We start from the raw sequence: 13,236 nt of genomic DNA, 5'->3' as shown, positions 1-13,236 counted from the left end.
ACATAAAAGTGATTAAACATTGAACCCGAAGCTGGAAAAATTTAAGTACGGGGCGTTTCACTTAAATGAGCAATAGCAACAAAATTAAGTAGCAGGCATTTATATACTGTTTGTTTAGGGGTGGAAATTGTAGATTCCTCAATATTATTACAGAACTTATTCGTCTTAAAAGGGAAATCATTTTGAGTATAAAATGACATGGATCCACTCCCAATTGTAAAAATTAACCGTTTGAAGAGAGATTATTTTGAGTATGCTTGCCTGTAAAAAGTAAAAAGATGATATAAGCCAAGCTATGGAAAACATAAACATAATTTGAGCTGATTGAATCAACAGGTTTAGTATCATCTTGATGAACACTCGATAAGAGAGCTCAAATTAACTTGAAAATTGCTAATACTGAAATGTTAAAGAACTGAAGTGAAACTGCCTCCAAATAAAGACTTGCAAAGAAAGAGATTAAATTTTCATTTCCTTTAATTCACTATAACAGCAGTTTTTTGTTCTATATCGCACAACAGACATTGGGAAAAAAAATACTAAAAAATTGCCTAATCCTAAGACCTATAACTAAGTAATTAACTAAAAGCCTAAAGATGGGAAAAAAAAATTGTTCTGCACTAGCAGAACACTAAATAAACACCTAACTACAAAACCTCATTTACAATACTGAGACTCCTCTCTGATACATAGCTTCTGGTCATGTATCGCTTGGGCCATCTATATGGGGAGATAAACCTAAAGACCTATTCCTATTTAGAAGACGCATGGGTTTAATAAGCTCGTTGAGATCATCCAGTTGCATCTCTGTGGGACCACTCTCAGAAAGTGGTGTTTCCTCACTTCTTTGATCAATTGTCTGTTCCTCTTCATCGCTACCATCATCTAGGCTAATAAAATCAACAAACCTTCCCTCCTTACAGAATATGTCATTATTCCCCTTCACAGAGGGTTTCTCCGGTCCAGCTGTTATACGCTCAATAATATCAATCTGTGGAGAGCCAAAGTAACGACCTCGACCATTCTTCAGTTCGCTGGAAGCTTTCCTTTTCACTCCTTTCCTCTTGTTTTTCGGATGGTGAAGCTTGCATTTTGAACCTCGGGGACAGCTGCCAGTTGCTTCAAAAATGGGGCAGACATAGGAGTGTTTCTTCCGACACTGCATGTTTAGAAATATGATCCATTTCACAAGTTTCAAGATTAGTGGGTCGTGTGTTTGTGATGATCCACATATCTATTGTTCGCAACATATATCAAAATAGTAGTGAAATAGTTGCATCCAGACAAAGAGGTGGACATAATGAGTCAAAATACTTAGCAAAATAACCAGTAGAAGACAAAGCTATATCAAGGATGTCATTCCAAAAACAAAAAATGACAAAGCAAGAAGAGGGAAAGGTCCCCACGACTTCATTCAGGGGGGAGGTGCGGAGACTAGCCTCATGTGTTCTAACAAGTTAGGGGTAATAACTAGCTCAACTCTGAGCATAGGAATCAACCAAACATAAAACTGGGTAAACGAACTAAACTTCAGAAGACCTTTTTTGGCCGATCACCCAGCCATTGCTTTTAACTGAATTGTTTCTACTTGGCACCGTCTGGCATAAATTGGCTGTGAGCTATTAAAGAGCTTATGTCTAAGCGGAACTTTGATTCTTTTGAGGATCATACAGTTGGTATTGATCAATCTGGACGCAGAAAACAAAGAAAGAATACCTCATTGCCATCAGCACAATAGCCCCTGAGGAAACCTTCACAGACAGAGGCATTTGGATTCACATTTACGTGTCTATACGGACAATTCTCGTTCGAGCATAATCCTGCCAAAAGATACAAATTAGTGCTCTAAAATTTCTCTTGATCAAATTGAATCAAAATATACCAACACCTACAGATGTAATAACACCCACCTTGCAGAAAATAGGAGCAGTCTTGCATTCTTTCAGGAATGACCTAGTACATGAGGTGAAAACAAGTAAAAAGGCAAAAACTAATCATGCTCCAGCCATACTATTACAGGGTTTAAGAAGTTACATACCTCGTGAGTCAATTTACAGTTGGCGTCGGAGCAAGAACCATTCAGAAATTTAGTGCAGACAGCGATTTTAGATGGGTCATGAATGTAAGGACATTTTCCATTATCCTTGTTACACTTGCCAAACCTCGTAAAAAACTGGCAATACTGTTTCTTTCTTGCCAACCGAATTCTAGCAGTGTGCAAACTCCAGCGTACTTTCTCACTCGCTAAAATGCGTACTCGTCTCTTTGGATTTCTAACCAGCTTATTACCATTGCCGACCCGTACATACCTACAAGCAGTTACAAAGTTGTACATTATATTATTCTTTTTATAAGGCGAAGTTTTGTTCACAGGAAACATTTACATTTATCTTAATTCATATCTTGGAAGCAAGACAGTACTAGTTCTTTTCCCATTGGTTTGGAGCACCTACTATTTTTCGATACTACATGACATCCAATAGAAAAGATTGAGATATAAGCAACAACTTAAGTACCAAGAACAACGGACTGCTCATGCTTCCTGAAAGCTATGTGATTTCAAAAAAAAAGTTATGTAAATGAATATCACAGTTAAAGCAACAACCCAATACTAACTCAATGCCTGAAGATTAACCAGCAACTAGGTACATCTCATTGATAATAACTGGAAACAAAATTATTGTACGTACTCATCATTCCCAATCAATAATCTTTTTGGGATGTAAGACTTCTTCGCCTCCAGAACTGACACCGAAGGTTCCTCATCTGTCCATAAAACATGGAGAATTACAAAGTCACACAGCAAATAATGCCAAGCAACAGTTACAACAAATAAACCCCCCTACAAGAAAAAAAGAAGACGACAAAGCTAGTATGCTTGAACTCAAATCTTCCTGATTCCTTAGAATGATTGATCAAGGTGAAAAGTGCTTACCTAGGCTCCAAAATCCAAAACAATTAATGAATTAAAGGGGAAATGTCAATTCAAAGTAGACAGCAAGAGTAGCAAGAAACAATTCCCGCCATTCTTAATCCCACCCACCCACCCACCCCAAAAAAAAAAAGTTAAAGGTGCTAGGAAACAATTTGCAACTTAAGTTCCAATAAACATGCAATACTTATTCAACATAAACTTCTCATAGTCTTTAACTTTATTTTTGATAACGGAACTTCTCATAATGTAGACTTCCATGTACATATTAGATAAAGACCTAAAAGATTTTGTTCTATCAAAGAGCTAGCACCCCTCGCAGCGTCTCCACCGAAAGAGGAATGCCCACTCCATCCAAGAAAGTACCCTATTGAGGGAATTGTTCTCATTCAAAGAAGTTGAGCACTGATACAAAATATCATCGAATCAATAAGAACAGCATATTTCATCTTTAAAAGAATCTTAGTACTATTTTTCTAATAATAAAAAGAATCTGACTATTGAGATCCATGTTGGCATTATCAAAGCTCATAACTAATGTTTAAAAAGTGCTTTAGTGCCATTAAGAAAAATTGCACTATACAAACTGGATTTGGTTTCAGAACTATCAGAGTCAGCCATAAGAAACCTGGTTCTCTAATAGCGTAAAATCCAATAAGGAGACATGACACAAACATTTTAGCAACTTCTAAGGTTTTCAACAACTATCTCCGAAACCTGAATATTTACTTTGTAGCAAGTACTTCTCATTTCGAACTTAATAGCAGGAGCATATTTGTAGCAGATTAACGAAAGAACTTCAAAGATCCTCTCTATGTGTGCTGATGGCAGAAAAGAAATCAGCCTTTTACAGCAAAAGCCCATACAGTAAGGTTGGTAATCCACTTATACTGAAGTACCAACATATTGAGTCTTGAATCAAGTAACCAACATGCTTTTACTTTCACTTTTGAAGGGCACAGTGAAACTAAAGGGCTTGCAAAAGATGCATAACGAAAACTGTGAAAGCTGAAAACATGCAATCTTACTTGCTCCAGATACTGAGAAGCACATGACTATGCCCCAACTGGCCTTTCTGCTGTAAATTTATCAGAAAAGATGGGTTTTAGGGGAAAATGAGTTATGTTGATCAAGTTATGCATATCCACTATTGGCCTCTTTATATTTATAAATCAAAATCCAGTAGTAGTTATTTTCCAAACCAAAAAGGCTTAAAACAAATACTCCTTTGTCTATCTTCACATTTCCGTTAGCAATGGAAGCTTTAGCAATGCATTAAATGTTGCTATCAATAAAGGCTGGTTAAGGGGCTTTGGCATTTAACCTAGTGAAACTAACCATTCAGATGTGTCACATATTATGTGCTCATGAAGCACAGGCAAAGCAACTAAAGGTGTTGCGAATTGCTTTTGGCGCTGCTTTTGGGCTGCTGCATGCAACTTAGAACAGTTTTTGATTGGTTATCTAAGAGCAGTTAGTTCCCTGTAGGGAATATACGGATATTGGTCAACAAATTCGGCTAAAAGGTGGAATTCTTCTCCACTGCCTACCCTAGTTCGCCAGGGGATGGTGAAAGAACTGGACAGCCTCAATTTGGTAGGGGGGACTATCTACATGAAAGTGCATTATCTTTCCCTGCAGGGATCACTTTGACTAATAATATACTAAGACCCTGAAATATTTCATGTGTACCAGTCAGTGAAGCAATTTGATAAGCCTCTCTGCACCACAAAGGTAGGGGTAAGCTCTGCATTGCTATACCATAGTTTGCCATGTATTAGTTATATGTAACATAATACCAAATAACGTGTATTAGTAATAAACAAAGCTAATGCATGCATTTTTTTTTCTAATGCATCCTACCAAAACGAGCCCTAAGACCATGTGATCATACCAACATTTGAAGAGAGAATCATTTGACAGAACCACAATACACAGGAACTCAGGAAGGTACAAGAGTTCCACTGAAATATGAACGGGTCCTGCTCAGTCCTTGGACTATTCACAAACAAAATAAAAAGCATTCTCTAAAGTATATTGCAGGCACCAAATACAAATGTGATAACTTAGAGGAACTTACATTCTCATAGAAACACTTTATAAAGCAAAAGTGGCAGTGCACATCATAACTCAAAAGGTCAAAAGAAGGAATACAAAAGGGTGGAAGGAGAAAAATAATCAGCAAAATCAGTAGACAACCTGAGATTCTCTGTAGTGTCTTCCCAGAAGGATCCATCTTATACCGCTCGCAACCAATGCGGAATATCCTTTCTCCTGTACAAAGTTAGAAGACCATCATAGTGCTCAATTAAAAAAGAGCAACATTAGGGAAAGTTACATAAGGACATAACTTTTTGTAGCAATCATTAAAAGGACAGAGCTGATAAATTGACATCAATTACTTCGTAGAATATTTTCGAGAAACTTGGAAATAAATGAATATGCCACACCAGGGTAGAGAATAGGCCTACCTGGGAGCAGCTTTACACTATAAAACTTACGAGAAACATTATTTCCATTCTTTGTGTCAGCATTAAAACCATCTTGTCCTCTTCTCTTTTTGTCTACCGCAGCAACTGCTAGCACAGCTTCCTGCAAAAAGGCATTCACTTTACAACTCAATTCCTACATCCACTCACAAATTTTACAACCTCAAAATAAACCTGAGTGCAGTTGGACAAACCTCTACAGCCTTCTTTGACCTTTGCTCAATAGATTTTGACCACTTTAAACTAGAGCCGGAGACACTTAACACCTTAGATCTTCGTAAAGAGAGTCCATGAATTGACCTTGTATAGATAGTCTGCCTCTTTTTTGAGAGCGGTAGCTTCCGTCTAAAAGAAAATATACTTTAAGAAAGAAGTTTGACACCAGAAAGAAAAGAACAAGCCTGAAATGATTCCTCACCTGATAATAGAGGAACTGTCACTTGGAGAGGAACTCAGGAAACTCTTCCGATAGCTAGCTCTTTTCCATGGAAATAAGTAAGGCCAAAGTTTCTCATAAGTGCCACCGTATTTCCTTGATGACTGGGTGTCACCTAATTTCCAGACTAATGAGAACTTTGACAATTTAGAGGTCTTCGCTAAACCTGCAAAAGGTAACTTAGTTAAAACTTGTCTGATTAGTGATAATATTGGCATTAACTTACAAAAGTGGTGGTGTTCTAGGACAAAACAAGTATATAATGTTTGAGTAGAAAAGCATTAGCCCTTCATGAAGTAATGTTGTTTTAATTAAACGCTCCACACGAAACAAGCTTTCTGCCCCGCAAAGGTAGGGGTAAGGTCTGTGTACATCCTACCCTCCTTGGGCCCCACTTGTAGGATTACACTAGGTATATTGTGTTGTTGTTGTTGTTGTACTCTCTGACAAAAATAGGTAATACTAAATTACAGAAGTGGACTGGTACTATTCCAATCATCAGTTTCACCAATCCTATCCCCTAATGGGCAGTTAGGTCGTAGACAAAGTTCTGTCAGGATTATACTGCATGATTTGTAATATTGGAATTAATATATCCTTGAAGCGCATATACTTCTTTTGACAAATGTTTGGTTATGACGGATGAACTTTTATTTACAATTCACTTTCATCTTTAAAGTAAATAAGAAAAAAGGAAGACGTATTAGATATTTTATCCAAAGATTGCTAATCCCGGGAAGGGGAGCCTCAGAGTAACGGGTAAAGTTGCTGCCATGTAAGGTTGCGTACAATACACCCTTGTGGTGGGTCCCTTCCCCAGACCCTGCACATAGCGGGAGCTTTAGTGCACCGGGCTGCCTTTTTTAAAAAATTGCTAATCCCGGTATTAAATTTCATGCCAAATCTAATACAGAATAAACTATGCATAAATAATCCTGATATTGGAAATAAAAGCCCAACCAAACACAAACGGATAAAATGAACCCTAAATATTTTCATATACAAGCCCTAAAATGAAGACCATGCAGTAGAACCTATAATTGTCATCTCATTGCAAAAGACACTTTCTTCAATAACTTGTAAAGTCCAATGTTTTGCAAAAACATAAGCTAACACAAAAAATTACGATCCATGAAGCTGTTGAGTATCAGCACACTGCCCTCCTAAATTGTTCGGACTCGGGTGCGGCTGTTCGATACGGGTACAGATCTAGAGGTCGGATCCTTCACGGTCTCAATTTAAAGATTGAGGGATATGGACCTAGAGATGGATACGGGTGCGGGGATTCGGCGAAAAATAGTTTAAATATCTAAAAGTAGAGTTATAAAACATAAATTATGAGATATTATGTGGAAAACTAAAGGACAAAATATTGTTCCAAGAAGAAAATCCTGAAAGGAGATAAAAAGAAAAGCAATAACATAAAAATTTCTATATACAAGGCATTCCATTTTCTTCAATTTCATCTTAGCTTTTGTTTTGATTATATAACTTCTTAAATCTGTCCGTACTTTCCCAACCGATTTTGGTCAAACGGATCCCACACCCATGTCGTGTCGACACGGGTGCAGTACCGAAAGTGAAGAGTTCGAGTAACTTAGCTACCCTCCGTTGCCACCCACGTGAAACATCTGCATACTGTCAACAGGCCTCTCCACTGTATGCATAGCAAAACTTTTGCGCTCAAGGAACTAATAAAGTTTTCAGCTGTCTTTAGAAAACGCCCTTGTAGACTAGTGGAATATCTTTTACCAAGCAAACCTGGTTCTTCTTTCCATGTATTGATAAAAATGCCGCAAAAAGCCACTTTAAAGTGAAATAAAGAAGCACAGTTCCTTATTCAAAACAAATATACGAAAAACCATTAAAGCAACTATTTCAAACAGACAAACAGATCAATCAATCAACTACACTTGTTGGTTGTACGAGTTCATTATATCACTCTATTCAGGTCTATTCGAATCCAATACAAAAAACACCAACTAAAAAATTGACTGGATTCAAGCTAAGGTTGCTTGGACTTAACCATTGTTTGTTTTGTAACTTACTCTTTATCCCGGAATCCTATTTCTCAATTCAAATTCTTTGAAAATTCAGGCCATGCTAAATTAATATAATTAATATAATTGACATACTGCATATGCTTAATTATGATTTCAGCAACAAAAAGTATATAACATGAAAGTTGAGCGAAAACAAGCAGATGAAACAGAAGTTGGATCATGCAAATACCTACAGCGTCAAATATGATGTGTTGTGCTTAAAATATATCCTTACCACTCAGCCTTTCCATACCTTTTTGGAGCGGAACTATATTCTTTGCTGTGGCAACTCTTTGCTTCATATGATTATTGCTAGATGCACGAATCAGTTGATTCTTTCTCCACTTAAAGTAGCCATCGGATGAAGTCTGGGTCTTATCTGAAGCTGCAACTAACTGATTAGATCTTTGCTTCACATAAACTATATTCATTCGGGAACTGTCTTCATCAAATGTATTCTGGCTTTCAGAATTGCCTCCCAAACCACTATGACATTCAGGAACTGCAGAAGATGTTGAAGGATGCTCAGAAGGCTTCAGCGCCAAAATATTGTCATTAACTTCCAAAGGATCTGAGGTTGTAGATAAACTACCATTTGCGGGATGATCTACCACTGGCGAAGATGCAGACATCAATGTAACGCAATTAAATGTTTCATTTTGTGGCGGAGTTTTGGGTCTCTCTGAAGAAGCATTTAATTCTGGAGTTAGCCTGCAGCTGGGTGAACCAGTCGTCTCAGTCATATTCTCAGATTTTCTCTTCAGGTCATTCACACCAGAAGAGTTCAACCGGTAAACTGAAGAACTAGGAGCATGGTATCCTTTGGAAACGGAAGCAACAGGCAAATGATTTCTGACAAGACTGTTACCCTTGCGAACGTAAGAACCGACTTTTGCAACAAGAGAGGAAGAGCTTTGTGGAGGAAGGGAGTTCATTTGGGAACCTCGTCCAACAACAGAGGAAGAGCTATTACCAGTTCTATGCCATGTCAGTGGCTTCTTCGAAACGGGCACATTCCTTGAAGTGATGAGACTCGATGGGCGAACAGAGAAAGCCCTAGGGCCAGCAGGACTCTGCTGGTTTGCACCCAGATTTGGTTTCCAACTCTGTGAATTCACATTCTTGGTGGACTTTACCGTATTCTGTGATGGTAATGGCAAAGTATTGACATTAACCAGAGGATCGCCACCAACTTTATGATCTGAACTTCTATCAAACTCAAAAGTATCAGACAATATGGAAGAAACATGGTCAAAAACAGTTATGGAATTTTCATCAACACCTTGGGCTTTTCCAATAACAATTTCACTGGACATTGATGACTTATCATCAGGCTCCTCACAGACTGAACTATTAGGTAAGTCAGGAAATGACACCAGTGATGACATATCTGGCAGAGATTCCATACTTTTGACACTTACTTCTTTGGCAAATAAAGAGAGATTATCTGCCAATAAAGGCATGTCATCCCTATCAAGCACAAAATTACACCTTTCACGGCCTTCTGGGGCCAACTTTTGATCTACTCCAAGAGAGGAACCTTTGTCCTCACTTGCTCTATAAGAAATTTTTAGCGTCCCAATGGATACAGCTGAAGTTTTAGTTTCTTGTACCACTTCTCCCAGTTGAGAATTGTGAGGAATGACCTGCGGAATATCTGAAACGTGATCCATCAAGCCATCTTCAAATGGCTCAGCCTGACATACATCCTTGGCAGTATTGCTGCTCTCAAGCATTATGCCTGAAGGAGGAGCTGGTGGACCATCAGCAACATTAGACAATGTATTTCGAGATTCTAATTCTGTCACTGAAACATCATTGACCAAAGGCACTGTAATTGGCCTGCTAAAATGTTCCTCATACGTGGTAACACAGGGAACAGATTTAACCATGGCTGGCGAAGAAACTGCCCGTTTCTTGGGACTCTTGGTAGAACATGAATTGGAACCATCTTTTAAACAATCCTGAAGTGACAGTTCCACTTCTGAAATCCCATTACCAGAAACTGTAACATCCTCTTTTCCAGAGGCATGATCTTCTTTAAAACAACTGAAATTTTTATCTTGGCCTAGCAAGGATCTAACTTCATATTCCTCTGTCTCACTCACCTTCATAAAGGGCAAAACAGACTCGTCATCCGTAATCTTCCTCTTCCTTGTCAACTTAGGTAAACAGTCATCATCCACAATAGTCCTAATATCGTCTCCAACAGAAACCACTGCATTGACAGATCCTTTAGTATGTCTCATCTCAGGTGACAATGTGACAGCATCAACACATGATCCAAAATTACCGCCAAAAGTACCAGCCCTTGGATCACTATTACTCGAGCACTCTGCAGTTTGCAAGTCATTGACAACCGCAATTCTCCCTGTCTCGTCAGAATTAAAACTACTGTCATTTCCATTCATGAAACTCTTTCGACGTCCTTTCTCAATATCAATCAACAGAGGGACAATGTTGGGGTCACTAGATGGCTCCAAGGAACCTGCATCAAAGGATCCTATAGCAGCAACTGCATTCTTCTTCCCATCAGACAACCCCAGTTCAGAATTGTCAGAGATATATGTATCTTTAGCTGACAAGGATATTTCATCTTTATGAATTTTTCTCCCATCTAGACTTGACAAGACAACTTCTCCATTTCTTTCTTCACCAGCCATGGCTTCAGAAGATTCTTTATTAACACCATCTTCAGACACTCGGAGCTCATCCTCAGAATGCCCTCCAACATTACCAGTATTATCCACTTCAAAATTAGTAGGTTTGTTTTGTACTTCAATCATAGATGTCTCAGAAGTCAACAAGGAGGGGCCATTCTGAACTGATCTGCTGGTATAATCAGCAACATCATTAGTTTCAGAGTTCACACTTGAAGAAACCAAGACTTTAGTGGAACTAGCTTTCTTCCTATCAGAATTAGAAAGCTCTACGGACTCATCTTTACTAACAGCAGCCAGTTTTGACGGTTTTTCTAGTTTGCTAACTACTTCATCTGAAGGCAATTTCAAATTGAAAGGGCTTGCAACTTTCTTCTTAGTCACTTGCTTCTTCTTTCTAACTATGAATAAAGGAATTCTAAACTTCCCATCATGATTACTACCCTGATTCAAAACCTTTATCTCTGGAGATCCCTTGCTTTCTTTCATTCCAAATAAATCACTTGTCCCATTGGAACTCAGCAATGAAGTACTATTAGATGCACTATTAACAGCAGGAACTGTAACTTCATCAGGCAAAAGTTTAGACTCCCTGTTGGAATTCAAATGACCATTAGATGCGCGTCCACCAGCAGAATCTGTAATTTTATCAGCCAAATGTTTTGAATCCTTGTTAGAATCCGAAGTGCTCAAAGTACCATTGAATACGCGTTCACCAACAGAATCAGTAATTTTATCTGCCAAATGTTTTGAATCCTTGCTAGAATCTGAAGTGCTCTTAGATGAACTTCCACCTGCAGAAACTGTAATTTTATCTGCCAAACATTTAGACATCTTGTTAGAACTCGATCTGACACCAGAATCATTTGCTGAACCATCACCTTTTCCCAAATCGTCCCCAATTCTCTTCGTTGGGGAACCAGAGGAATTCACTTTTCTAATCTTCTTGCATCTATGTGTTTCGCTTCTGTCTGAATCGATGGCGGAGGTTGACGGGGTCATAATGGCCTTTGCCACAAGTGCATTAGATTTAAATGAAACATCAAGCTCCATCTTACTTCCCTCTCTTTCTTCAACCCTTCTCTCCAACCTCTCAAGCAAATCATTCTGCTTTCCTCTTACCCCACCAGAACTCGAGTCATTGTCCTGATTTCTACTCCTACTTTTAGCTTTCCCACATTGAATCCTGAGTAATGCACTCTTCTTCTGCACTTGCTTCTTCTGCAGAGATCTATGACTTTCCTCCTTGTCCAACCTTAACCTATTGCTAAACCTAACATCATCGTAATCATTACCATTATCCAACGACGACACTCGCCTCGAAGACGAACCAACTGAAACCTCATCAGCATTATTACCACCATATTCCCTTCTCTCACCTTCATACCTATCATTACGCAAGTCATATTTCCCCAAACTCGATCTAAAATCCCTCGATGAGTTTACATCAATATCCATTCTACGCCTCTCAAGATGGTACCTTTCGTCATCATCATATTTGATTTCCACATCTCTCCTCACCCAAAGAGGTTCTTTACTATCATTTACAGAAGTAGCACGATTCTCTCTCAACCCACTAGAGTTAAAATCATCCGTAATAAACCTCGGTGAAGGAGGAGGATGAGGGTTTTGGTAACGATCGGTGTAAGGAAAATTCGGGGGTTGCAGAGGAAGGGGGTGGTATGGGTGCTGATTAGAGGGAACCTTAGGGGGAGAACGATTTTGGGGATAATCGTGGAATCTAGGGTTATCTGGTAGGCGAGAAGGAAAGGAGAATTGGGGCGGGGGATGGGAGATGTGGTGGTGGTGGTGGTGGTGGTGAGCTGCTGGTGCTGGTTGTGGAGGGAGATTGGATATAGGTGGTGGCGGTGGTAGCCGTTGCTGAGGCGGTGGTAGCCGTTGCTGAGGCGGTGGTGGCTGGTAATGGGGCGGAAGAGGAGGATGGTGGTGGAAGAAATTAGGGTTATGGGGAAAGTTAGGAGGGCGTTGAACGTACCTCTGGTGATGGTGGTGGTAGGGAGGAAGATCCATGGAGAGCCCGTGAAGTCTCACCGGAGAAAAAGGACAGGTGCAGATGCGGCGGCGGCGGCGATAGAAGGCCGTGGGCGCTTTAGATTCTGAGAAAAAAATTGAGAAAATTTTAGTTGTGATGAGAACCACAAATTAGATCAGTTTGACCCATTGGAGTAAAGTCTTCTTCCCTTTCCAAGTACTCCGTAAAATACTTCTTTTCCCGCCTAAGTGGGAATTCTTTTTTCTGGCCCAACTGCTATTATTGTTGGCCAATTTTTCTTTTCTTTCTTTTTTTTTATGATAAATAGTAGGGAAACTTACATGGGTTTGCGTCACGGGTAAAAGAGTTTTAAAATGCGGTGTAGATTAGTTGGAGATGATAATTACTTTATTATGTATTAAAAAAGTTGGAAAAATTTTAAAATAACTCATTAGTTTTTAAATTTACATTTTGATCCCAATGTATACCTAAAATAATGGGAAACAAAGAGAAAAAAAAAAGCGTCTTTCTATCTCTTCTCAATCCATTGATGTTTTCTTTCTCTTAGCGATTTTTGTTATTAATTTTTTCTGCTTCTGTTGCTTTATTCATCATCTTCTGCTTCATCTTCTTCTTGTCGACCATTTGTTGTTGTTGTTGTTGTTGGTACAGCGCTACTACTAC

General features: G+C 38.9%; 1 protein-coding gene across 4 annotated transcripts; it reads right to left on the bottom strand.

Moving 5' to 3' along the window:
• Window positions 1-444: 444 nt before the first annotated feature.
• On the bottom strand, window positions 445-12,809 carry LOC107852483. Of its 4 annotated transcripts, XM_016697508.2 has the most exons (11): window positions 8,492-12,804; window positions 8,153-8,401; window positions 5,840-6,023; window positions 5,616-5,766; window positions 5,434-5,524; window positions 5,132-5,206; window positions 2,691-2,766; window positions 2,039-2,309; window positions 1,911-1,953; window positions 1,717-1,820; window positions 445-1,159 (listed from the first exon to the last, which is right to left on the bottom strand). In XM_016697508.2, exons 1-11 carry the CDS (start codon window positions 12,588-12,590, stop codon window positions 701-703), a joined length of 5,802 nt encoding a protein of 1,933 aa, XP_016552994.1. In that variant the 5' UTR covers window positions 12,591-12,804; the 3' UTR covers window positions 445-700. The 4 variants fall into 4 exon arrangements, 3 of the variants coding, with proteins under 3 accessions (XP_016552994.1, XP_016552993.1, XP_016552995.1); XM_016697507.2 differs by having other exon boundaries at window positions 8,153-12,803; XM_016697509.2 differs by lacking the exons at window positions 445-1,159; window positions 1,717-1,820; window positions 1,911-1,953; window positions 2,039-2,309 and adding an exon at window positions 3,961-4,010 and having other exon boundaries at window positions 2,713-2,766; window positions 8,153-12,809.
• Between the last annotated feature and the right edge of the window lie 427 nt (window positions 12,810-13,236).

The sequence above is a fragment of the Capsicum annuum genome, chromosome 4 (assembly GCF_002878395.1).
Source record: "Capsicum annuum cultivar UCD-10X-F1 chromosome 4, UCD10Xv1.1, whole genome shotgun sequence".
Taxonomy (NCBI): domain Eukaryota; kingdom Viridiplantae; phylum Streptophyta; class Magnoliopsida; order Solanales; family Solanaceae; genus Capsicum; species Capsicum annuum.
The sequence above is the reverse complement of the archived record's forward strand: the minus strand, read 5'-3'. Positions and strand labels throughout refer to the sequence as shown.